At 50.0% G+C, this 24,839-nt stretch overlaps 12 protein-coding genes across 12 annotated transcripts; 5 read left to right on the forward strand and 7 right to left on the reverse strand.

The window, feature by feature from the left end:
- Positions 1–866: 866 nt before the first annotated feature.
- On the forward strand, positions 867–1,823 carry Z518_03100 (uncharacterized protein; the record flags this gene model as incomplete). Its single annotated transcript, XM_013420126.1, has 2 exons — positions 867–1,167; positions 1,234–1,823. 2 exons carry the CDS (start codon positions 867–869, stop codon positions 1,821–1,823), a joined length of 891 nt encoding a protein of 296 aa, XP_013275580.1.
- A 2,490-nt stretch (positions 1,824–4,313) lies between these two features.
- On the reverse strand, positions 4,314–5,022 carry Z518_03101 (uncharacterized protein; the record flags this gene model as incomplete). Its single annotated transcript, XM_013420127.1, has 2 exons — positions 4,314–4,546; positions 4,599–5,022. The coding sequence occupies 2 exons, from the start codon at positions 5,020–5,022 to the stop codon at positions 4,314–4,316; spliced, it is 657 nt and encodes a 218-aa protein (XP_013275581.1).
- A 596-nt stretch (positions 5,023–5,618) lies between these two features.
- Z518_03102 (uncharacterized protein) lies at positions 5,619–6,623 on the reverse strand (the record flags this gene model as incomplete). Its single annotated transcript, XM_013420128.1, has 1 exon — positions 5,619–6,623. The coding sequence occupies one exon, from the start codon at positions 6,621–6,623 to the stop codon at positions 5,619–5,621; it is 1,005 nt and encodes a 334-aa protein (XP_013275582.1).
- A 2,007-nt stretch (positions 6,624–8,630) lies between these two features.
- Positions 8,631–9,595, forward strand: Z518_03103 (uncharacterized protein; the record flags this gene model as incomplete). Its single annotated transcript, XM_013420129.1, has 2 exons — positions 8,631–8,916; positions 9,009–9,595. The coding sequence occupies 2 exons, from the start codon at positions 8,631–8,633 to the stop codon at positions 9,593–9,595; spliced, it is 873 nt and encodes a 290-aa protein (XP_013275583.1).
- Positions 9,596–10,267: 672 nt separating this feature from the next.
- Positions 10,268–10,858, reverse strand: Z518_03104 (uncharacterized protein; the record flags this gene model as incomplete). Its single annotated transcript, XM_013420130.1, has 1 exon — positions 10,268–10,858. One exon carries the CDS (start codon positions 10,856–10,858, stop codon positions 10,268–10,270), a length of 591 nt encoding a protein of 196 aa, XP_013275584.1.
- A 1,989-nt stretch (positions 10,859–12,847) lies between these two features.
- Positions 12,848–15,403, reverse strand: Z518_03105 (uncharacterized protein; the record flags this gene model as incomplete). Its single annotated transcript, XM_013420131.1, has 1 exon — positions 12,848–15,403. One exon carries the CDS (start codon positions 15,401–15,403, stop codon positions 12,848–12,850), a length of 2,556 nt encoding a protein of 851 aa, XP_013275585.1.
- Positions 15,404–15,873: 470 nt separating this feature from the next.
- Positions 15,874–16,584, forward strand: Z518_03106 (uncharacterized protein; the record flags this gene model as incomplete). Its single annotated transcript, XM_013420132.1, has 4 exons — positions 15,874–15,937; positions 15,987–16,072; positions 16,125–16,215; positions 16,265–16,584. The coding sequence occupies 4 exons, from the start codon at positions 15,874–15,876 to the stop codon at positions 16,582–16,584; spliced, it is 561 nt and encodes a 186-aa protein (XP_013275586.1).
- Positions 16,585–17,022: 438 nt separating this feature from the next.
- Z518_03107 (cytochrome b-c1 complex subunit Rieske, mitochondrial) lies at positions 17,023–17,970 on the forward strand (the record flags this gene model as incomplete). Its single annotated transcript, XM_013420133.1, has 3 exons — positions 17,023–17,350; positions 17,434–17,602; positions 17,718–17,970. The coding sequence occupies 3 exons, from the start codon at positions 17,023–17,025 to the stop codon at positions 17,968–17,970; spliced, it is 750 nt and encodes a 249-aa protein (XP_013275587.1).
- A 632-nt stretch (positions 17,971–18,602) lies between these two features.
- On the reverse strand, positions 18,603–20,081 carry Z518_03108 (uncharacterized protein; the record flags this gene model as incomplete). The annotated part of the gene is made up of 1 exon (XM_013420134.1): positions 18,603–20,081. One exon carries the CDS (start codon positions 20,079–20,081, stop codon positions 18,603–18,605), a length of 1,479 nt encoding a protein of 492 aa, XP_013275588.1.
- A 424-nt stretch (positions 20,082–20,505) lies between these two features.
- Z518_03109 (uncharacterized protein) lies at positions 20,506–21,336 on the forward strand (the record flags this gene model as incomplete). Its single annotated transcript, XM_013420135.1, has 1 exon — positions 20,506–21,336. The coding sequence occupies one exon, from the start codon at positions 20,506–20,508 to the stop codon at positions 21,334–21,336; it is 831 nt and encodes a 276-aa protein (XP_013275589.1).
- A 362-nt stretch (positions 21,337–21,698) lies between these two features.
- Z518_03110 (uncharacterized protein) lies at positions 21,699–23,285 on the reverse strand (the record flags this gene model as incomplete). The annotated part of the gene is made up of 1 exon (XM_013420136.1): positions 21,699–23,285. One exon carries the CDS (start codon positions 23,283–23,285, stop codon positions 21,699–21,701), a length of 1,587 nt encoding a protein of 528 aa, XP_013275590.1.
- Positions 23,286–23,746: 461 nt separating this feature from the next.
- Z518_03111 (uncharacterized protein) lies at positions 23,747–24,324 on the reverse strand (the record flags this gene model as incomplete). The annotated part of the gene is made up of 2 exons (XM_013420137.1): positions 23,747–24,181; positions 24,229–24,324. The coding sequence occupies 2 exons, from the start codon at positions 24,322–24,324 to the stop codon at positions 23,747–23,749; spliced, it is 531 nt and encodes a 176-aa protein (XP_013275591.1).
- Between the last annotated feature and the right edge of the window lie 515 nt (positions 24,325–24,839).

Here is a 24,839-nt window from a genome sequence, read left to right on the forward strand (position 1 = left end):
ACTTGGTGCACCGGTATCCTGGTCCGGCAAACTTGTCCTATTATTCTGTGCACCGTCACTCACCTCACCGAGCGACGACAGATTTGAAATTCGTCGCATTGCATTTGGAAACAATTGAGAAGTGTCAAGAGAATATTTCAAGAGAGATGAGACTGAGATTTTATGTGTCGTCCATCGTTAGCCACTGTGACAATGGGGCCTGCTACTATCGAGCTTCCAAAACGGGGCATCGCTTCTTCGTTCATTACACTGTGATTGGTGCCAACGAAGGCTAAATTCATCGCCTCAAATGAGCAATATTAGATGCATGGGAAGGGCGATAAGCGCGGGAAGAGAAAGACGCAAAAATAAAAAAAAAAATTGACGACCAGAAACCAGTGTGGGTGTTGCTCTTATATACCTGCCATACTCCCTCCCTAGCTATTGCATCAAGCCCTGCGCGCTAGAATTCAGGGATGGCAAGCAAGTCTTTGGCTGGGGTCTTTCACCTATCATTTGGCACTCTGGCTGTTCCTTTACTTCTACCGTGTTTCTGACTAAGGTGAGTGGCTTGCTGTGAACATGTGTTTCGGCTGAACTTTCGCTTAATGGAGTTTTATGGTGGCTGCTGGTTTGCATCAATAAATGGCTCGTCGCCCGCACTGCGTCTTGATTGTTACTGGCTCCGATTTGAATTTGACTGGTTGGATGTGCCGAGTAGAGTGAGACAGCTAAGACGCAAGCCAGCACATAGGTGCAGGTGTGTGAAGGGACATCCTGTAGCCTGACCGGTGCTCTCCTTCGCCCTCCTTCGCTTCGTCTGTCCCTCTTTGCCGGAGGGTGTCGCTCAGATCGCCGAAATACTCTGAACGTTGATCATCTCAAGCATGAAGGGCACCATGAATGGATATAATGCTCTGGCAGGTTTCATTGGGACTTATCCATCATTGGCGGTCTTCAGAAGATTCTTGATCTTGAATGCCAGGAACTTGCTTTGTATGCAGGGAGAGATCATAAATTTCGAGCATGGGCTTCGGGTCACGATCAAGAAAGACCGTGAGTCCGGAGACCCCGTAAGAAGCCTGTTTGAGTACGATATTTCGGCCCTCAGCGGACGGCATGCGACCCCTGGAGATGGTGTGCAATGGAGCCGCACCCTTGAACTGCGTCGACTACTCAAGGATTACAGTAGGTCAAATTGCTCACTTTTCCTCCATTTGCACCTGAGCTGACCTTGGCTCTCTCGAAAATCAGATGAAGCACTTCTCCAATTTGCCGCTCTTTGTCGCCTTGCTCCTGCCAACAAGTCTGACTTGGCCACCGTCCGCGAACTGCTCCAGAAGCCTGATGGCAGCAGGGAGCCTTTCCTCGTTGCCCATGAGTTTGAGACTTGGGATGAGGAGTACGAGCAGGACCTGACATCGCTGGCAGGGCAGCACACAGACAAAGATGCACTTTCGAAATTCATTGACAAGATGCTCACGTCCGTGTACACCCCACACTTGGGCCGTAAATACCATGATCCTCTTTCAGTCGTGGAAGCATGGGCTGGCCATGGGGTGCGTCGACCATTGATCCACTATCCTGACAAATATGTCGCGAATACTATCGATACTTTGACTACAATTTTATCATCAGCCTTGCCGACCCTCTCGGCCCTGGCCATATTCACGATTCACGACCCTACTTCGAGAATGATTGCCATTGTGGTTTGCACCCTTCTCTTTTCAACTGTTCTGAGCCTCACCGCAAAGCCAAGAAGGGTAGAGACGTTCTGTGCATCTGCTGCCTTTGCGGCGGTGCTAGTCGTCTTTGTAAGTGGTTCAAACAGTTCTGTTTGTTGAGTTCGAAAGTGGATGTCACAGAGGGAGGTTGGAAAATTGAGACGAGTGCGAGGACCAGTTCAGAGATGAGATAGTGGTTGACGAAAGTGATGAGTAACGACTTATGACCGTCATCTGGTACTTTTATCTGTTGTTCCCTTCTTCTTATTGCAAGAGTTCGCTCCTTCTCTTGATACTAAATCGTGATCAGACAAGTTCATTCTTTAACGTAAAAATCTCAAGACTTTTCACTCTGTACCAAACACACATTCCATCGATTTGACACGCGACGATGCTTCGAATCCAAGTTTAGCGATGCATCACGGTCGTTGCATATTTCTGAAGAACGATGCTGCAAAATGAACGGTGCCTGCATCGAAATTTGAGCCTCGTACGCTTCTATTAGAGACTGCGCAAAGGCATGAGACGAAGATTGGCGTCAACTCAGGGAATACTGGCAAACTCCAGTTTTCCGAAGATACAGCCTCATCGCTGAATCACAATGGGCTGGATTTCCGGGAGTATGCACAAGCACTCAAGACATGGACTCTCGAACAAGTCTCAAGACCTGGATAGAGACGCAGCAACTGCCGAATCTGAAGGTGTCAGAAGCCCAGAGTCACCCCCCTGTACGGCTGCGCAACTAAGCAGACTACAAGCCTACGGCCGGATGCAGCTGTACCAATAATCGGCCGGGACGAGATCAGCCCATCAACAGTCATCGCACCGATCCAGTCTCATGACAGTTTTTACCTTAGCATCTTTGCACAAATTTTTCATTCCCAAGCGACTGGTCAGTGTCTCCCATTCCATGGTTTTAGCAGCGGTCCGGGCCGCAACATTTGAGGAAGAAAGTCCATCATGGCGTGCTTTTGGCGTGCTCGGCCTCACGGTGCATACTCGAATGGTATTATCGAGAGACTTGCATCTCTGGATAATTTGTTTCTCGAAACGCTCGTGGAGAGAACTTTAGGAAGGCCATCTGAGAGATCAGATAAGGACGTGGCAGATTCAAACTTTTGATTCGTAAACATGGTCGGGCTCTGATTTCGTACAATTCATCCAGAGTTCGGACGCTTCTGCGATTCCGGAGATTCCCCCGTTCTCAATGGTGGGTTTGCGTGAGAATTTAGTGGACAGCTCCGCAGCATCCGCATATAGCGCGTCATTGCGTCGTTGCGTCGTCGCGTCGTCGGTGAGGCTTTGGCGAATGAGCTGCAGAGGGCGGGAACTTTTTGTCTTGATGGCCATTGTAGATCAACTCAAGGGAACCCCTTTGTACGATGGCAAGCAAGCAGCTCCATCATGACAGGCTACTTCAAACTGACACCAAGATTAGCATGGGCAAAGAGAGCTCTTCTCTGGTTGCTCTTTTGATCTGGCCAGTGGTCGATTAGCTTTTCGTTTTCCTACAAAAAGTGGTCAGCAGATCTGAGCAAAAATGTGAAAGCATCTCCAAGCCATCCAATGAGTCCATTAAAGGGAATCCTAGCGTGGCCAAAGTCAAAAACATGGTCGGGAAATTTGAATGGCTGCCTCACTTAGGACAACAGTTCCGTGCGGAACATTTACTTTCGGACTCTGTTGATTGACACCAAGATCAGCGCCTCGGACTTGCGAATATATGAGGACATTACCATCTTCATTTCTCACAGTGTGCGCCCATCATATTGACACCACTTATCGATCCGGCGTATAGATGGCTTGGGGAACATCAGCCCTACAAGCGCGCAGGTTGAAATAAAATTATTGGTGCAAGGCTCCAGCAACTTCACTAGTTCTCAACAGGTAATTTCCGACTTTTGGGATCCACTCTGGGCACTGAGGATGTGTTTAACATGCTACGACCTACTATGCAATTACTACATACTAGTTAGGAGGTAAGGACTTCGTAGCCTTGCACGATGTTGCGCGTGTGACCTGGGGAGAAGAGATTGGTTGGATCGCTTGGTGTGGAAAGTGGAGCGTGGGCAAGGAAATGAGCGGTGGGACGCGCCCGGGTTTAGCGCCCGATTAGTACGGAAGGAAAGGGCGGTGTACTGGTATCAGGCTGAGAAGGTACAAGGCTGTAGAGAAAAGGAGGCATATATATGTATATACCGGCGGTGGGGATTTTCGCACAAGTTTATCAAGAATCAAGGGAACTGGGTGGGTATTCTCAACACGATTCATTACCTGGAGTCATTTTTTTTATTTTGTAAAGCATTACCCTCGAGTGCAACTGGAGCATTCGATGGACAACAAGTAATCATTCATACACTTCGACACTCCTTAGCCAAAGGGAGAAGTTTCATATCTCTTCCTGTCTACCTGAAGGTGAAAGAATGGTTTCGGTTGAGTCAGGGTTTCCCTCCATGTAGTACCAATACCCCAACAAGTCTTCGCAATGATAAGAGATCCAACCAGTAACGACTGAGGCATGCGCTGTCTCCAAATCCGACCAGTCATAGCAAGTGCGACCAGTTTCCTACGAAGATTTCGGGTTCCCCTCCACAAATAGCTTTTTGGTTACTAGGCCCTGTGGTTCTGCTGTAAGTTCTGTTGGTTCGTATGTTGTTCCACCCGCTGGCTTGTGTGTTGCTCATCCTGTTGGTTTGCGCGTTGCTCGCCCTGTTGGCCCTGACTTGTCTGACTCTGGATAAGTTCCCGAAAACTGGCCCGTTCCTTCTCAACTAATGCAGCCAGTTCCCGAAGAGCTCTAGCATCTTCCTCCGCATCAATTTGTCGTTGTTCTTCTTCCTGTTCTGCCGACGTATCAGTAACACTAGGAGTAAATCTCTGCCTAAGGCCACCGACCTTTAGTCATTGGGTCGAAAACCACAGGCGCGATGGAGCTCTCATAACCGCGGATAGAAGGTTGTTTCCAGACCTTCTCATGACCGGTCATGACTGCTGCAATCTTGTCGCTCCTCAGAATGCAGAATGGTGTTGGTTCCGTTCCACTGCCGCAACTGAGAAACAGTCGGGTCCTGCCTAAGGTTTTGTGTTCACAGTTGTGGCCGTCGTCAAAAGGGAACACGACCTTGTTATTCAAGCCTAGCTTGATAAGCAATGCAGTCGTGATGGTACAGCAGCCACTTTCATCATTCACCACAACGTTCATATTCCACCACTTCTTCTTGTGGCCCCGACGTCCCAAAACCTCCACGTCTCTGGTATGCTCCGTTGAATCACTGGGTTTGCCGCTGACCGACTGCTGTGGGTCAAGATTGTTTTCCATCACGCTCTTTGCTGGGATTTAGACTTTTTGTTGACTTGAGTTTCTACGGAAAGGAAATGAAAAGGAATGATGAGACTCGAATCTGGAGAGAACACACCTTGTCTTATTTATACCGATATCTTCTCTCAGATGTCCATCGCGCAGAATCTCTCAACAGGAGCCCTCCTTCGTTGGCATCTCCTGGCAGTCCGCCCGATCATCAAGAGATACAAGGTCCATTGGAATGGCACTACAGCAGGCGTTGACGCCGCATAGGACAGGAATTGGGCACGTAAACACGTGTTCCCAGCCTGAGGCTCAAATTATGAATGAGGTGTTCGAAGCGGTCAGCACCCGTTACCCATTCAGCGTCGAGGGCTCCCACATCTTTTCAATAAAGGGGGGCCCGTTTTCCGGCCGTCCGTGATGTCCATTGAAATCAGGCAAACTTGGTGTGTGAGGCATCTCTCGAATCAACGCATATTCAATATCTATCTAATCCAAAGATTGTGTACAAGAGTGGAAACCTGCTGGACTCTACCCTTGCTGATACATCCTCGAGCAGGCAGCACTTGTTCTTGAGGCCATATTTGAGGCCTATAAGCAGAAGAGCAGCTTCACCGGTCAGCTTTTGCGTCGGCACATAGGGTGCATTGCCGGATCCAAAGGTGGTCGAGCATCTCAGAGTGGTTCGCGCAGAAGTAGGCATCTTCCTGTCGAAGTGATTCGTCCTTCAACAGGAAGACCTTGAGTCTGCAGACCTTGCTCTGGTGAAAACAGGGTAGCTTCACATCTAGCCATACAACCTTGTCTGATATTATAACCTGTCCGGAAACGGTTCGCATAGACAAGGGATGTTTTAGGCCCCGAACCTCGACATACTCTGCAATCCATTCACGAGCAACAGAGAAAGTTACTCCAGTGTCCAGCATGATTCTGAAGGGTATGTCCTCTTTTTCGCGACTTCGAAAAAAGGATGGTAACCTGATGTCCTCTTGGCTGCAGAAACCGCCCGGGTATAGGGAGGCAGACCAACTAGGCGCTTCATCCTCAGGTTGATGAGAGCAGATTGACGCAAACTCGAATTCTTCATCGACACGTGGTAGTTCTTGAGCTGTGCAGCAGGACAAGGCTTCTGAGCCTGAACAGTCTTCGACCTGAAGGAATGGATTCGATGATCCAAGGGCAAGCCCGAACAATCCATTTTCAGCGGCCCAATGGCCCTGAGGACTGTCTGCTGCTCCCTCACCAATCTCGGGTAAGTCGACTTTCGGTACGACATAGTATTGGACATGTGAGCCTTGCAATTCCCCCTTTATGCCCTGCATCACACTCCGGGCTTCACGTCTATTCAATCTAACCATTTTGGTGAACATGACTCTTTCTAGTCCTGCAGAGCCAGGTGTTATTTCTTTATGACCCAGTCCTTGATTTTGGGGCTCTTTATCTACTGCATCCGACTCTTTGAGGCTCCCTAAGCTTGGATCACCAGCAGGGAGATCCCAAAGTATTTCGAATCTTGTCCGACCTGTGGTCGGGTCACGCAAGACCGCAAAATGGGGCTCCCATAGGGGTTCACGCGTGATTGGGTTCATGTGCGAGCCATCCATGGTATGTGGCATGATAGAGGAACGTCGAGCAGAGGACCGGTACTGTCTAGGAGGGAGGAGGGAGGTTCGGGCTCGATTTTCGTGAAGAGAATGTGTGAAAAATCAAATCTGATCTTGAGATTGACGACGGGATTGAGAGGTCATCACTGGAGTCAAAGAAGCACTCTCGCGAACAATATCAGAAACGAAGAACATTGTGCGCACAAAGCAAGTAAAACTCGGTGTGAGAAGGGGTGGGCGTACGCGACCTGAGCCTCGCACAGCGAGCGCAGCCAACGCAGCCAACGCAGCCGGTGATCCATCCGCTACAGTCTCGCCATAGTAATTATTGAAGAAGAGGATGGCCAATGGACGCGTCGCTTTTGGAGGCAACAACAGCTTGTCACAGCAAGAAACGCGGGACATGATCCGGACGGTCAACTACTGCGCCCTCCACGGACATCAACAGAGTCGTTCGACGAAGAAAAGAACCCCTGTCGTTCTCGGTCTATGCCAAAACCATCACATTCGAAAGCTCCAGATATGGGATGGTAGCGGCATGCCAATTGACAGAAAATCTGAAGCGCTTGACATGCCGGCTTGCTGGATCAAATCCATGGGCCATGTTGTCATTCATTGTCCAGATATCGATCAATGGAGTAATTCTGGTGACCCGTATCCCTTCATGGGTGTTGCAAAGCTTCAGCCGAGTCCGGATAGTTTGCCATGGGCGTCATCGAAAACAAAATGTACCAGAGCCGCTTGATGCCCTAAGTTCGGTTAGAGTTTGGTCGTGTGGGCTGGAAATAATCGGCGGACTGGCAATCCGGGAACCGCTAAGTCGTTGGCGTTGGCAGTGGAGCTGCAGTTTCCGCCAGACGCTTCAGCCCCTGTAGTTTTTCGGCCACTCAAGGCACCGGGAGAAGAGCGTCGAACGCTGTCGAAGGGTCGGCCTGTACAAACTTGACATCTGCCAATGTGAAAATTCTCCGTGAAACCGCCATGTCCACTGTATGACTGGCTCACCTTAATAGTCAATGCTTTCTCACGAAGATTTCTTTGACCGAAGACAATATTCAAAACAAACAGTTTGCTCTGCCCAATCACCCATATGATGGAGTGCTTGTCCCCCTTGGATTCATTTTGTGGGTCACGTGACGCAGCTAGGGCTCTCTGGTCATGATGAGGAACTTAGATCACAAACAATCAAAATCTCTCCACGGGGAGAAGAGTCCTTACTTATCTGCCGACGAGCTATAATCGCTCATCTCATGCCGACTTCTTCCGCCGGGACTTGCTGTGACCTTTCTCGGACTCGATATTGTTCGCAGCTAACGCTCTTCACGCTTGGGCTGCCTCCACTCCTGGCTAGGAGAGGAGTGGCGTGTCATTGGCTACAGCGATGGAGTAGTTTTGTGCAATTTTGGAGACGCTGCATAGCAGGCTTATCGCTGTAGCACTACCGAGGTAAGCATAGGCCGGAGGAAAGGGACTTGCGACAATCAAACACTCAATGCGAGGGGAGATGTATGTAAGTGGCCCTCAACAAAGAGGTCGAGAAAAAGGAGGGAGGGGATGGTTACTATTTATCAGCCTCCATCTCTCGGTTTGAGCAATACCTTTGGGGCTTGTTCGTGACAAACAATGCTCATCACTGGTGGCATTAGGGCCTATCAAAAAGTCCCGGGGCCGCTTCGTGTACCAATCTCAAGCGTTACATTACGCCTCCCGCTCCTGGTGGAGTTGAACAGGGAAGGTGCATGTGCATGAACTATGTCTTTTGTGCGCCGCTGGTGGGCAATTTCATAGCTGCATATTCTTCTTCTACCATTTATTCTCTTACTGGTGCTCGGCACGTCTGGAGTATGTCTTCTCTTTCATTAGGCATCAATGGACAACTCATGCAAAGAAAATATGAGGCTGATGGCGGGATGGCGGGATGGCTGAGAGCCTATTCTCTCACTCAGATCGATTCCCCCGTCGCCGTACAGCCTTTTCGCTTTTGTTACAGTTTGATCTCGGTCTTGTTAAGTTTGCGATATGGAAGGCCGTACAGATGGCTACCAAGCGTTGAGTGCTCTCATGGGAACGTTCCCAGAGTTTTCAATCTTTCGTAAATTCTCCATACTGAACTGTCAAGACTTACTCCTCTTGCAGGCTCAGTTGATACAGAAAGAAGGACAATTCTTGTCGCTTATGGCGGAAGAGCGAGCTTCAAATGACGAGGCAGGAAACAACTTAACCATCGACTTCGAGGCCATCATGGATCCCCAGAACGCCACGGACGGGTGCGCAAAGAGGCAACGGGAGAAATTGCTAGAGATGCGTCCGCTTCTGAAAGAATACAGCACGTTACTATGACCAAACCCCCCTTTTGCGTTTGAATTCAGACTGCTAACATTTTACTTGTTCTCAAAGGTGAAGGGCTTCTGCGATTTCATCAACTCGAAACAAGCCTCCCTTCTGCTCATAAACCCGCTCTCGAACGTCTCCGTCGCTTCTTGAAAAGCGGCCCTAATCGAAGAACCTTTCTTCACGATCGGCACTACTTCACATGGGCGAAGAAAAACGAGTATGATCTGACGTCCGTGGCAGCGAAGAACACGAGCAACGATGCCTTGTCACAATGGTTTTCGTGGTTCGTGACCGATGTGTATCACAAGCACTGGGGACATGAACGACACGAACATGCTTTGGTCGTGGAGGAGTGGAGACCACGTCACACTCCTGGATTGACTTACTACCCAGAACGCACCATTGCGAATGTGGTTACAGCTGTGAGCACAATATTGGCTCCCGTTCTGCCAACGATGTCTGCTCTTGGGTTGTATTTCATCACCGACCCTCTCCTCAGACTGGGTGTGCTGGTGATTGTGAGCTTCCTCTTCAGCGGGGCACTGGCGTTGGTGGGTGTGCCTCGAAAGGTCGACTCGTTCACCGCTACGGCTACCTTCACCGCCGTGCTGATAGTTTTTGTGGGCAACAACACGGATTGCACCTGTTGAAAGGAGTTCGTGGTGGAGCTGCACCTTCTGGTGTCTCTGTAAGGGGTTGTATATCGAAGAAGCCGTTTTGGACTAGTCTGTTAGTCTTGTAACTGGGCACGTAGCAAGAATGGATGCATTGTGCTGGACTTAAATCACGAAAGCCAATTTCTTTAAACTCGTTCCTGCTTCAATCGTTTGGAGCAGGGATGTATTTCCTTCTCTTTCTTCAAGTTGGTCCATCTTCTGTCTTCGACCTCCAATTTACATCTCTTTTTTGGGTGCATGCCATATTGCAGCCTCTCCCTCGCATGTATGTGTGATCCTTCATTATTGAAGGATCGATCGATTTTTCAGATTCAGGTTTGTAGAAATAGGAGCATCAATAATGAGGAGCCGATGTAATTGATATTCTCTACGAGCTTTAGTTTACCACGACTCATGACATGAAGACAGAGAGACACATCAACGAGGTGAAAAACTGGCCATGGACTCAAAGTCAATGAATACATTTCATGGACCATTCAACAATTCCGAGACAGGAATCCAAATTATCTGCGCAGGATGGCTTTTGGGGGGGGGGGGGGGGGGGGGGGGGGGAAACCGGACTCATTCGGTATAACGTGCCTTGGAATGGGGCCGCCGCTAGTGAGGCAAATCAGCCCTCCAGGAGTGAAATCACATCAGCCGTCGTCAATATTTCTCCAAATGCAAAGCCAAATCCACGAATATGCCGGCTTCATGATGTTTCTTATCAGCACTCCCACACGCATCGCTTACTAGCCATGTCTCATAGCCACGGTTGAACGCGCTTCGGGCCGTCGTATCACAGCAGCAGTCTGTCATGACTCCGCAGACTATCACACGATTGATCCTAGCCGACTCCAGTATTGCTGAAAGGGTCGTGTTGATAAATGCATCGTACGTGTTCTTGGGAAGGAGCTTGGGAAAGACTTTGGAGCTGGCTTCAGGCAATGACTCGCCAACGGGTATGACTTGATCTGCCGCAGATTCGGGTAGGAACTTTTGCAGCTCGTCCATGATTTTCCAGTCGCCGGAGCCTGCGGCAATTGATCCAGACACACCCCACTTTCGCGCCAGTTGATTGGGAGAAGGGTTGGTGGTCAGCTCGGCTTCGCTATGACCATGCTGCGCGAAGATGATCGGCGATGAGGTCCTGATGAAGTAATCGCACAAGGTGACAATGTTCGGCAGCGCAGTCTTTGTCATCGACTGAAAGTGCATTTGCATGTCGACAACAAGTAGAGCGGTGTTATGAGGCATATTGCTATCACGCAAAATAAATCGCTGTTTCGCCCTAATATCGACTAATGGTGACAATCCCTCTACAAAAGAAGTCTTTGACGCGTCCAATGGGCGACAAATTAAGGAGACAGAAATATGTGCCTGAAGCAAAAGATCTTTGGGGTGGGAAATGGTCGCCTCACCTCTAACCATTTAACCTTTGAATCATCCCTGCTGTATGAAGTAAGCTATCCCATTGCAAAAAGTCGTGGCGCAACATTTCTCACCCCCCAAGGAAACCCGCAAATCACGAAATGAAAGTCCCCCAATCGCTCATCTATATGGTACACTTTGTAGATTGGGAAGACATAAATCCGGCGCTGTCAGTCCTATGGGCAGCCGTCCATATAAAATTTCGCCCGCGCCCGCACCCGTCACTTAAAACTGGCGCGAAGTGGGCTCCGCATCGGGAATTCCCTTTGGAGGTCTAGTGTAGCTGTTTCCACAGCCTTGCATGATATCTGCTCGCTTAAACATGTATGATATTGTCTATGCCAGGCTCCACTGGGCATAGGATGGCAAGGGTGGCAAGGGTGGCAAGGGCGTATCCATCAATCAAGCGGGAATAGGTCGGTCGCTAGGCAGTGACCCAACTCGTCCATGTTTTGTAGCAGAAATACCACTCGAGTTTTGTTGCTTCTTCCAAGAAAAGCCTGGATAGGCATCTTGCTCTCCTGAAAGTCAGGGAGGCCAATTTCAATAGGCGCACCGAAACGATGACTGAGCGTGGATATGCGAAGTCATGAAACTGAGATGTTGCCAGACTATAGGCAGAGAATTCATAGACCTAGATTCCTCCAGAGTGTTGAGCTGGGAATATGGCCAAGAATGAAAGCGGATGAGGCAAGCGATATCCTCTGAAGTCGGTTGATCTGTCATGTCTACTGCTCCCAGCGAGCGGCTGTCGTGGAGGAAGATATTCAAGCAAGGACATAACATGAGAGCAGACGGAGGAAAGGCTATGTATTCATAAACCATCGATATCTTCAACACGAGAGTCGACTTACTTCTCCATTGGGTTATCTATGTACGGATATATGTAAATGATACGCGCCAAAGCTGTAGCACGGACTATTCGCCATGTCAAACGCTTGTCAGGCTCGATGGGCTGGATGAAAAGTTCACCTTGGTATCGAGTTGTATATGGAAGTCTGGAATACATGGGGCTTGATCCTCATGACATAAGATCGGAATCTTCCTAGGTTGGGCTCTTTGCTGTTTTCTCCTGTGCTACCGTTCCCATCTCTTCCATCACATGTCCCCAGATGGCGGGGGGCCGCGGACTTGTAAAAATTTCCCCAATCCAGCTAGAGTATTGGTCCGGTTCAATGATCTTGGAGGAGACGCCCAGTGTGGTATCAACGCGCGGTTAAATTCAGCCCGAGCACAACTTTGGCCGGGTATGATCTAGAAATAGGGTGAGGAGCGCACGCGGACAGTCCCGTGCCCGGATATACCAAAAATTCCCAGTCTCCCAACAAGTCTGGATGATTTTGATATACGCATCAGACTGACTGCGCGCTAGTTCCTCCTCTTCGAACACTTTCATGTAACCCAGTGTACTCATCTAAATAGAAACCCAGTCCCTCGAGGCCCTCGACTTGAAAGCCAATATTGGGTTGGGGTGAGTATTTCCATGGAACAAGCACAAGTCTTCTCGAGGTCGATTGTACGAGTAACGCGCCAATTACTATCGACAAAGATGTTGCTCTAGTGAAAGCCGACTAGGGAAAAAACCGAAGGGTCCTTCACGAAGACGTCTATCTGTAAACTTTGGACTCGTGCGGATTTTGTACCACTTTATTTGTTTGGGGTGGGAAGGGGGTACGAATTACACGGCTTCATCTTCGAAACTGGACAAGGATTGATGGACTTTGGCGGCATGCTCGTGATCGAGAGGCGGTTTGCTTGGTGGAGAGGAAGACTGTCGGAGAGCATCCTGGAAAAATGTCCATTATCCTTCCCCGCTTATCTCGTATCGAGTTCAACGCCGTCCTGTCCATCGTCAGCGATATCCTCCGTCCCATCCAATATTTCATGTTCGTTATTATAGTCATCTGCAAAATCATCTCTTCTGTCATTTCCAATTACTCTGACCCATCCGTTGGCGATTCTTGGACTTAGTCTCAGCTTGCCCCTGGATAAACGGTTGATTTTGTCGGTGAAGTACTCTCCGATTCTGCCCAAAATGTCAACGAATGTCTCGTGTTGCGGATAATCTCTGAGAGTCGGGTGATGCTCCTGTGCTTCAACTTTGAATTGGTACTTTAGACAATCCTTAACCGTAACGAGACCTTCGAGACGGCCATGATGATCGACAAGGATGACACGGGGCCCCATCTTCTTGAAGAGTTCCATGACTGTCTCAAGAGGTAGGCGAGGATGGACGGTGATCGGAGTGGAATCAACAAATGAGCTGAAATCGACGCTCTGGAGCGCCATTGAGTCGAAGGTGACGGCCGGGCTAGGCGGTGCCGAAGTCTCTGTATCATCTTCTCGCTCCACGGTAAATATACATTTGGCATCCGCTGCCAACATCCCATGCTTTTTGGCTCGATCTATGGCGAATTGAAGTTCGGTCCGGCCGATGTAGCCAATGAGGATCTTGGAATCTTTGTTTTCCACAATGGGAAATCCGGAGTATGTCGTATCAGTGAGAAGCTTCTGGACGGCCTTTACTTCCATGCCGGTCGAAGGAAGCATGCTGATATTACCAGTCATGACCTGCGAAACGGGAACACCAAACGTGTGTTCTTCCTTGTTGTCGAGGAACGGAAATCCACTGAACCATATCATTTGGTCTGCGATGCCTCCTCTGCTGAATCTTTCTCCGACCGCTTTGGTGACGCCGACAACAATCATCGTGGGGAGAATGTAAGTCAAGGCTCCTGTAAGTTCAAACATGATGACAGTGACCGAGATGGTTAAATGCATGATTCCACTCAGGGCCGCTCCTGCTCCGAGGAAAGCATACGTGCCGGGGGTGATGCAAGGCACATCAGGTTGACAGGCAGAGAAAAATGGCGAGTCAGGAAAGATCTCGTGCAGCCATTGTACCATGATTCCCAACATGCGGCCAAAAGATGCGCCAATCGCCATCGAAGGCACAAAAATACCCGCAGGTACCTTGCAACCGTAGGAAATAATCACAAAAAATATGCGAAGTACGGTTGCCACCAATAAGGACACAATAAGTGACAGTCGGTTTTGGGATTCGCACAGTCCATCGTAGTCATAGTCGGCTTCACATTCCCGAAACAGCATTTCCATCATTTCAGTCATGTCGATTCTCAAAAACATGTTGGGGTAGCAGAGAAGGGCCGTGGCTCCGGCCAAGATGACGGCCTCGGGAATGGCGTATTTCGACAGATATTTCTTTCTGAATGCTTGAGCCTTCAGATTCCATTTGATGACGAACGCTCCATATAGTCCACCGAATATGCCGAGAATGACGTAGAAGAGGATCTCGAAGAAGTGCCAGTCTCGGTCATATTTGACCGAAAACATGACGAGCTGGCCTGTTCGGAAAGGGTTCATGACACTCAAGACGGCCGTCGCCACGAGAGCACAGAAATAGCTTCGCCAAAGTGTCTTCAAGGGAAAATGCGATGCCATTTCTTCGAGGGAGAAGAGCACGCCACCGATGGGACTTCCAAAGGCTACAGCCACTCCTGCTCCTGCTGTGGCCGTCAAAATCTCTCGTGTTTTTGACGCACTTCGTTTGTATTTGTCGAAAAATCGGGAAATAACGTTGCCGACACACACAGCGTAGTGGACACTTGGGCCTTCCTTGCCAATGGATAGTCCTGAAGCAATGGCAAGAGGTAGACAGATTGATTTGATCAAGAACGTCCAGAATCCCAGGAACCCTTTCATGATGAAGCCGGCAATGATACATTTGATCTCTGAGATACCAGAACCGGCAGCGTACGGAGCGTAAGCTTTGACCAAATATGCGGCAATGAACGACAGGAGAACAGCAAAGATAGCATATATCAGGTAGTTGGCGACAGTGGACGAGGTCCATCTCTTCCATTCATCACAACCTGTCTCGGAGCCATAACAACAGAAGCCCTCATTGAGGTACCAGGCAGTCGTGCAGTATCCCATCTTAACGTCTGACAACCATTCGGTGATGATATTCAAGGCGGCAGCATTGAGACCAATGACTATTCCGACCAAGGTGATGACAATCCAGGCTTGAGCTGCATCGTAGGACTCCCAGAGTCTACGACGCCATCCGAGAACTCCATCTCGCTCGAAGAACCTCGACTCTCTCCGCCTGGCGCGCCTTCGCAGTTGTTCTTGAGCAGCATCTTGAACCCAGTCGATGGTGGTAAAGTCTTCATAACGTTTTATCTTTGCAATCTCTTCTGTAATAGCCTGTTCTGCCGGCACAATGGTAGGGAGGATCTCGCCATGTTCAAGACCAGAGAGTGTCGACAGTCGTCTGGACAGGCGCCTGGCTGAGAGGGAAGGGCGGCGAGAACGGGCAGAAGCGGAGGAGGCAACGCGCGAGGTCATAACATCAGATCATGTACCATGGCTGAAATAGTAGATTTAGAGTGTCTGACATCCTCCGTAGGCGGTGGTGATTGTCATGTCGTCCTAAAGGCAACGGGAGTTGGCCTCCAACTATCACTTTTCCGCTTTCGGACGTGCCCAGAATGTGACATATGCTCCTTGACGCGACTTTTCTCTGAGAAATTACGTTCTCAACTTGATTCTACGAGCATAATTCAACCTCGAGAGCTCTGATGATCGAGAAACACGGTTCATTCCAAACTCTGACGCAGTAATTACCTTCTTTCGGCGTCACAACTGCACCTTGAACGCGACATTCCTTCTTGAGGGAAGTCCTGAGGGCTCAATCTGAGGGTCCGACCCCTCGTTTGATAATTAACCACGACTTCTTCGCTCCTGGGGTCGGGTTAAAGTCGTTCACGACTACTTGAGTGCGATCAAATCTGCCAATTTCAAGACTGGTCAACACCATGCCTTACAATAATGCTCCCATTGAGCCACCCGAAGAGATTACCGGCTCATCTGCTCTTCCATGTTAGTCATCACGGAACCGTCCTCCCCAGTCCATTACTGACCCATTCAGTGGCGCGGGTGAAGAAAATAATCGCCATGGACGATGATATTGCTCAATGCTCTAACACGGCTGCGTTTGCGATATCTGTCGCCACGGTAGGTCTCTTGGCTTCATTTTTCGCGACGGAGAGTGCTGAATCCTTTTAAGGAGATATTCATTCGGTATCTGACTGAACAAGCGCACAATGTTGTCAAATCAGAACGAAAGCCTCGCAGAAATATCGCGTATAAGGATGTTGGTGAGTCGACGCAAGGAGAGTTATATGGGGATTTCTGACCATTTCCCAGCCACGGCAATTTCCAGAAATGACAATCTTGAGTTTCTCTCCGACACGGTACCCAAAACCAAAACATACCGACAGTTCAAAGAAGAAAAGGCTCAAGAGGCTGCAGCTAAGGCGGCGTCATCGGCATCAGCGAACGGTGTGAACGGCGACAATGGTTCAGTTTCTATCCAGACAATGATGAAGAACCAACAGCCAAATGGCGTTGGCCGAGTCAATGGTTCACACAGAACAATGTCTGGAGGATCCATTGCTCATCGATCGGCTCACTCGCGGACTCATAGTCGTCCTGATCCAATCCGAGATATTGATATGAGTGGTTGAGATGTAGACGCACAGGGTTTGAGTTCAATGCAGAAAAACGGAGCTGGCATGGTCTGGCGTTTGGTCAGGGTATCCAATCCATGAGGCATTCGCGCAGGGAGGGCGTATCTGCGGTAGGATGGGTTATGGCAAGTTGTTCTCATGAGTTTTGAGTATCCACGACTTGAATCACGAAGTGTATCTTCATCAAGACAACCTGAATTCCCGGCAACCCCCGTTCAAGAGTATTTCTGTGACAATAGATGGAACTCCTGTAAGGTAGACAACAGTGCAGTGGTCATCAGGAGCTCCCAACCAATCACCGTCGAGACAAAGCAACTTTTCTTGGCGACGTGTCCTGGACCTTTCAATTGCACTTGCATCAATAGCATTGAGAATCTTCATCTTCAAGCTTCCACCTCCTTGACGACGGCCTCTCTCTCCTCACCAGTCCTCAAGATGCGTCCAGCACCTGCTTCCGCGGGCTCTGCCATGCGCGGCTGGACCCGACACACTCTGCCTACCTCCACAACCCCTTCTTCCCGTCTGTCCGTGGTGTCCGCCACCACGTCATCTTCGAGCTCTCAACGACGGCTAGCATCCGGTGGAGTTGCCAGCTCGAGCTTCGCAAGTCCCTTCGGTAGACCCAAGTACGATACCACCAAAATCCCGAGCTTTAAGGCATATGAATCCCCCAACTCCGAGATCACGAACCGAACTTTCCAATATTTCATGGCCGGGACGATGGGTCTGTTGGCTGCCGCTGGTGCGAAGAACACTGTTCATGGTATGCAAGAGACAAGCTACAAGATTACGTTCCCCAGCTTTATTCTGGAAAGTGATGGCTGACAAGATGCCTTTGGTGGACAGACTTCCTGGTTAACATGTCTGCCTCAGCCGATGTGTTAGCCCAAGCCAAAGTTGAAATCGATCTCGCTGCTATTCCCGAGGGCAAAAACGTCATTATCAAATGGCGAGGAAAGCCTGTTTTTATCCGACACAGAACGGAAGACGAGATTAAGGAGGCCGAAGCAGTAAAGTACGTCCTGCTACCGTCGAATTATTCTAGACCATGCCCAAGCTTCCAAACATCTCCTTCCCCATCGTTGAGGACTTGAAATACACCGTTCAGAGCTAACACGTCTCTTTCCTAGAATTGAAACTCTCCGCGACCCTCAAACCGACTCCGACCGAGTCAAGAAACCCGAGTGGCTTGTAATGTTGGGCGTGTGCACACATCTGGGTTGTGTCCCTATCGGAGAAGCAGGTGATTTTGGCGGTTGGTTCTGCCCGTGCCATGGCTCGCACTACGACATCTCCGGCCGTGTCAGGAAGGGTCCTGCTCCTCTGAACCTCGAGGTCCCCGCCTATGACTTCCCTGAAGAAGACAAGTTGGTCATTGGTTAGAGTAGGAGCAGGCGTGTTTATATCTTTCAGATCAAGTTTGGCGCGACGCAGCGCGTTGGCTGAGGGGGGAAGAAAAGGCTGGGGCAAGACAAGGCACAAGTCAAGCTTCAAACTCAGCTGAGTCTTTGTACATATTAGAGAACAAAGCTCGGGAACGGTATCATCATTCGAGTTTTCTCGTTTCAAGTCGCCAGAGGGGTGAAGAGAGGCCGAAAGAGAAGAAAGAAGAAAATAAACCCCAAACTAAAGAATTCTGCAAATTCTTCCTCAATGCTCTCGGTTCGATCCTTTGATTTCTCACAGTAGCTGACAAGAGCACTTCATCTGAAGGGTTGCATTGGTCACCTTTCCAGTACAGCAGACACTTGATGGGCATTGAAGAGATCCTCCACTTTACGAGCAATCGTTGAAGAACACTTTGTATGTTGTACAACGAGAAATTTCTGGTTTGTTATTTTGGCCCTTCTCAAGTGGCAATCGCCAGCGTTATGCAAGTCATACACTAAGAAGGCAGGGAGAGTCTTGGAATTGTTCTGATATCGTACACTTCGCAACCCCTTTCGTTGTTTGGCCTTACATATACGTCTCTCGTTCCCATCTCACCATTTCTATACCTATAAATTAAAAGCAAATCACCGGGGACGCAGAAGCACGAACAATAGTCCCATCAATGCCATGCCGCCTGCGACGCCTTCCATGGCAATGGTGGTCAACTCGCGCTGACTGACGAGGATCTTTTGCTCGCCGCTAAACAGTGCTCCCAAGGCGTCTTCATACCACGCTAATGCGGAAGAAGGGGATGTCCAGCGGTGTGAGGAGTCGGACGGTAGTATGGGTATGTCGGGAGACCCCCGGCCCATTTCTTCCGCTGCGAGTTCTTTGGCCGCCATATTTTCAGCTGCAGTTCCGATGATGGCTTGCGGGGGGATAGATGATGGTGCTCCTGGAGGAGTATCGTCAGATGTCGTCGTCCCTGAGACCGCGTCGACAATTTGTCCCACGATATTGTCTGCCACGGCCCCGACTTTCTCTCCCGTGGACATTGCTGCAGCCGCCGTGCTTTGATTCGGCTGTACCGTACTTGCAGCCATTCGATCTTCGTCTCGTTCCTTCAACGCCAGCTCGACCTTCTCCTCGAAGCCCTTCACCAGTCGTTTCCGTCGCCAGGGCTCAATTGCGATCTGGAATATGACAAACAGAAGTACGTTGATGCCCATGAGGCCCCATGTGCCCCATGTTGACATCTGACGGATCTTGTCACTCCAGATTTGTTCCTCGTGATAGCGTGCTAGAATCGCCTTGGCTAGTTTGGTCGATGCCTCTTCGTATCTGGCTTCTGCGTCTGCTACCTCCCTCTGTGCCGCGGCTTCAGCTTGCTCGTTAGCATGATCGGATCGATACAAGCTGGTAAAGCGTTCGAGGTCAGTGGGCGTCCAGGTATGTTTCCTATGGAGGAGGTCGTTGACTTCGCGCTGGGTGGTGCTCCGCGTGGCTATTGCTTCTGTGTATTTGTTCCGGGCATCCTTGACGGCCCGACGAGACTCTTGAACAATAGACTCTTGATGTTCGATCTCATTTTTCAACGCTTCAATCCCTGAATAACCGGTCAGATCATTCAATCGCCGAGACGCAGTGAAGATATGCGTTTGAAAGTTGTCCATGAAATCTGTAAATCGGTTCCGGAGATTGGAGTAGCGAGAGGAAGAGTCGGAGGGTAGAGGTTTGTCATGAGGTATTTCTGACCACGGGTTCTTGTTTTCTTCTATTCTGGATGAATGAAAAACGGAAGAGGCTTCGGGGATGGTATGGACAGTCGTCCCATCTTGAGGATCCTTGGGTTGTTTGGCTTGCGCAGCTGCCTCGGGATGAGCTTCCAGGCTCTCTTCTATACGGCTTTCGGCATCCTCTGCTTTTCGATCTATCTCCGACTTGCTCTCACTATAAAACCGAGCTTGAAAGGCTATTTGTGGCCTTTGACGAGTCCATATTTGCGGAGAGGACGGAACCAGAGAAGGAAATTGATGGGGCCGTGGAAGAGACTTGTGGAGGGGTTTTGCTGCTCGAAATGCGGACCATAGTGTTTGAGAAAGTCGCAAGGGAGCTTGCTGCATCGCGAGCAGCAGTTGGTCGTGTTGGCTTTCGCTGGGAAGACGTGTCTGCCACCACGCAGAATCCAATCCACCAACAAAGTCTCGAAGATACCAATAAGAGCTTGTTATAGTTCTTTGAAGAAGGTCTGGCGAGTCGCTGGGTACGCATCGGCAATCCAGCCATCGACGTCATTGGATGGGAGGATGCATGCTGGAGGCTTCCCAAAAAATTCTGAGAACATTGACCGGGTCGATGGGTCTCTGGGCATTGGGATGAACACAAAAAGCGCCCTCGAGGCCCCCACGATTCTGGGTCCGATATTCTCTCCTCCAAGTTCCTTCTAATAGTGACTATAGAGTTTGCTGTTCTTGATCTCGACATCGGCTGTCTTCCTTCGCATCTGCTCTCCCCAAGTTGATCCTTCTCCGTCCCTCAGTCTCCAAGATGCCTTTCCCGGAGACCCTGAACGCGAAGCCCAAAGTGATCTTCTTCACCGACTTTGACGGCACAATCACTCTGCAGGACACCAACGACTTCATCACGGACAACTATGGTATGGGAAAAGCCGAGCGACGCCAACTCTTCCATGCTGTAATCGACGGCACCGATACCTTCCGCAACACATTCCAGAAGATGCTGGATTCATGGAAGATGCCTTTCCCTCGCATCCTCGAGATCTTGCGTGAAAACATCTCCCTCGACCCTCATTTCCGCGACTTCATGGTTTGGGCCCGCGCCAACGACGTCCCCGTCATTGTACTCTCCAGCGGCATGGTCCCGGTCATAGAAACGCTGCTCAATCACCTGCTGGGCGAAGACCTAATGTCGGACATTGAGATCGTGGCCAATGAAACCCAACTGCGTGCTCCAGGCAATTCGCTCGACAAAGCGGACGGCTGGACCATCAAGTTCCGCGACAACTCAGAGTTCGGACATGACAAGAGCCTGACCATCCGACCGTACGCAGACACCATCGTCAAAATGCCTGAAAGCGAGAGACCCACGCTCCTGTACGCTGGAGACGGAGTCAGCGACTTGAGCGCTGCGCGAGAGACGGATCTCCTCTTCGCCCGCGCCGGCCAGGATCTCGTCACCTGGTGCGAAAGGGAGGGTATTCCCTTCACCACCTTCGAGACCTGGGATAGTATCTTGCAGGAAACCAAGGATATCTATGAAGGACGTAAGACGGTGAGGAAACTTGCGGAGGAAGGCCTGAAAAGAGTTCGAACCAATTCTATCGAGCAGAATGGCACTGTCCGTCCAACTGTGAAATAGACCGAATATAGACAAGATCATGGAGAATTTCGGAAAATTGCATAGAATTTCGAGGCACGTGGGAATAAACCACCATGCATCGGGGCAGAATATCAGGAATGGTATAGACCAGGGTACCATCGGCTTTTGAGATAGAGACACCACTGGATGGGTATAGACGGAAATAGAAATTCTTGCCGCCAAATAGATGGATAGATACGGAAGCAAGTCAGTAAGCAAGACATCAATGCCCCTTGCGGGCCCTTATATGCGTCCATCAGATGAATACTGGTGCTTTTGCCTTGGTTCGCTTCAAAGGATTTCTCTAATCCACAAAGGGTACGAACTTCAAACCACAATCCAGCAAAAAGGCAAAGTCAGCCTTAATGCTTCTCTTCATCCACGTACTCATCCAATGCCTTCCTCAACCCCATCTCATCCCTCGGCACCAGCCTCAGTCTATACCGTTTCGGCACGGACACAAGCTGCGTCGGATCCTCCACGCCCTTGACTGGATGTGTGTTCATTGCCCCACCCCCTTCAGCATGCACATCACGCATCTCAAACGCGCTCAGCAGCCTCAGGTAAATAGTGTACATCTCGCGATTCGCCAGCAAGCTGCCCGCGCACATTCGATATCCCAAGCCGTACGTGAACAGCGGCGCATCAGGCGTCTCGAGCCAGCGCTCGGGCCTGAAAACTTCGGGATCACTCCACACTTCTGGATCCATGTTACAGGCCCAGGCGTTGAGGAACACCACGCTCCCACTCGGGATCCTGTGGCCGTTGTAAACGATATCTTTGACCGTGGCGCGAGGCAATGAGAGGCGAAGAACCGTGTAATAACGCAGCAACTCGCGGACGAGCGCGACAATGTACGGAATCGATTGATCGTCATTCGGGTCGCACAGGATCTGGTCGGCCGGGTACACGGCGCGGATTTCGCGGAGGGCCTTGTCTTGGATTTCCGGGTGCTGTGCAAGCAGGGCCATGGACCAAGCGACGAGGGTCGTGAGCGTGTCGAGGCCACCGGAGAGCATAGTGAGCGAAATCGAGGTGAGTTCCTCGGCGTTGAGCTTCGCTTCTTTATCCTGAATCACGTTCGCTTGGATACAAGGCCGATGTGTGCCGAGCGTCATGCGCTGGTCGAGGTCGTCGTTCAGTTTCTTCAAGTACACGTCGCGCCGGTGGCGCATTTCGCGGGCCCTTGCGTTGCCGAAGTTGAATGGGTTCAGACGCAATAAAGGGATGTAGTCTTGCAGGTTCCCTGTCGTGGAGCGGAATTTCGACACTTCTTCCTCGACGTGAGTGATTTCGCCGAAGAGTTCGTCGTTCTGCGACGCCATGCGCGTACCCCAGTTTAATGTCAAAGCAAGGGAGAGTGAAAGTCGTTGGATCATGGGCATGGGGTCCACGGGTCTTCGACCCCCTTGGCCATAAATCAAAAACTCGTTTAAGAAATCCCGCGTCTCGACGTCAATGTGTGGAATATAAGTGGCCACGCTGGGCTTGTTTAACGCGCTTGCCGCGCCCTTCCTTCGGCGCTTCAGGCTCTCGCTAAAAGGTGATGTTCCTATTGTAGTTCCCGCGGTGGAGCTGACGACTTTGTGGAAGGTGTAGAACTCGGGTCTTGAAGCCAGGGCTTGAGAATTGGCGCCGAAGATTTCTCTTGCCGCTTTGGAGCCGTTGACCACAATAACGGGTACGTTGCCTAGCATGATTTGATAGACGCTTCCATACTTCTTGGACCAGAGTCGATACTGCTCCGCGGCATTGACACGAATTTGATGGATGTTGCCGATTATAGGAAGGCCAGAGGGTCCATCGAATCCGGGAATTCGAGCTCGTGCTCTCTGTAGCTCTGTTATTAGTAGATATACAAGAGCCGAGGCTGCGGCGAGGTAAGCGAGGAATGAAATCGGAGAGTCTTGGGCATAGCCCAGAAGCCGTGTAAAAGCCCTGTCGATCATGGTAACTTGAGATCCGAGTAAGTCGTGGCTAGCAACTGAATGACAGAAGAATATCACAAAAGAAGAAACGGTGGGAGATGTTCAAGGTCATGGAATATTATATGGATAAACTGATGTTGTCCCCCTGGAATGTATGCGGGGGTTTTGACTCTGTGGGGGGGGGGGGGGGGGGGGACGATTTCAGGGCACATCATTCCGCCATCCACTGCGGAGAGCGGAATCATGACCGCAGGCCCGGAAGCTCTCGCTGACAACGGGTCGATGGGATTGGGTTTCGAGAATTCATGATTGGATAAAAAGGGAAGGAAAGCCCGATATGAAAGTGACGGAGTTTATCCCGAGAATTGAGACCAGATTTTGTGAGATTTCGCTGGACACAGAAAATTTCATCGAGATGGGGATGTGGTGAGAGAGGGTCGGTATGGCTGGATCGAAATCTGCATTGCAACGGTATATCCCCATCATTCTTGCGGGAAAGATTGCGGGAATTTGGTTCCTCCGACATCGTGGTCAGTTATCCCGGGAATCACATTGTTCCAGAACAAGTTGCCCATATGGGGAGTGCAGAGATCTTTGGCCAAACCGCCGTGTCTTTCAAATTTGATTCCCAGGTCAGTCTCCTCTTCGGTACCTTCAACCTTCTTGCCAATCAAGAATTCCTCATCAATGGTGCCTGTCATGATGACCAACATATCGTCCACTGAATCGATGCGCCAGGTGAGACCACTTCCGCACTGGGAGCAAAAAGATCGTGTTGCTTCTTGACTGGATTTATATTCCTTGTAGGTTGGTGATTTGGTGATGTCGTCAACAAACTGAGATGGGTGAATCAGTAGATCATGCGAGATCAATGCCCCTGTCCACTTGCGACAAGTAGAGCATTGACATGTCGCTGCCTGATAATCGTCAAAACTGGTATTCCGCAAGAGAGATATCCTCATACATTAGCGGGCCATGATGCTTCCTCAGGAAACACAATTTTGTATCTGATGGAGCCGCAGACACATCCACCAGAAATTGATTCTGGTCGGGAAGCCATTGTGCAGGATTGGAAGAGATCCTTCTTCGCTTGTCGTCTGGTTGTGGTGGTCGTGGTAGGTGTTTGTTCTCAAGCGACAGTGTTCTCAATCTTTCCTTTTTATCTTCGATCCCTTCTATCCATCATCATGAAAAAAGAATGCTGCCTGTCAGGCAACGACCACGATTTGTCACCTTCGTTATGTGTATGCGGCTACGGTTTGACTTGTCCCGAGGAAGGGTGGACTGGCCAAGAACCAGTCCCAGGCTGCTTCGATGCCATCATCTCGTATAACGAGACACATATACTGAAAGTCAATCCAGAATGAGCGCATATTTGCTGACTTTATCGTCTTGTCTTCCCATATCGGGATGTCAGAACCAGCGATAACTTTGCCAAGATGGCTGATTCAGGCATCCAAAACTTGGGCGACTTTGATTGCTCCAAGTCAAAGACTATTAAGGCGCGGTTGGAATCTTTGACCGTTTTCTCTTTGGTAAGCAATGTAACGTGTCGCGATGATTGGTTCTCGCCGC

Source organism: Rhinocladiella mackenziei (genome assembly GCF_000835555.1).
Source record: "Rhinocladiella mackenziei CBS 650.93 unplaced genomic scaffold supercont1.2, whole genome shotgun sequence".
Classification (NCBI taxonomy): Eukaryota; Fungi; Ascomycota; class Eurotiomycetes; order Chaetothyriales; family Herpotrichiellaceae; genus Rhinocladiella; species Rhinocladiella mackenziei.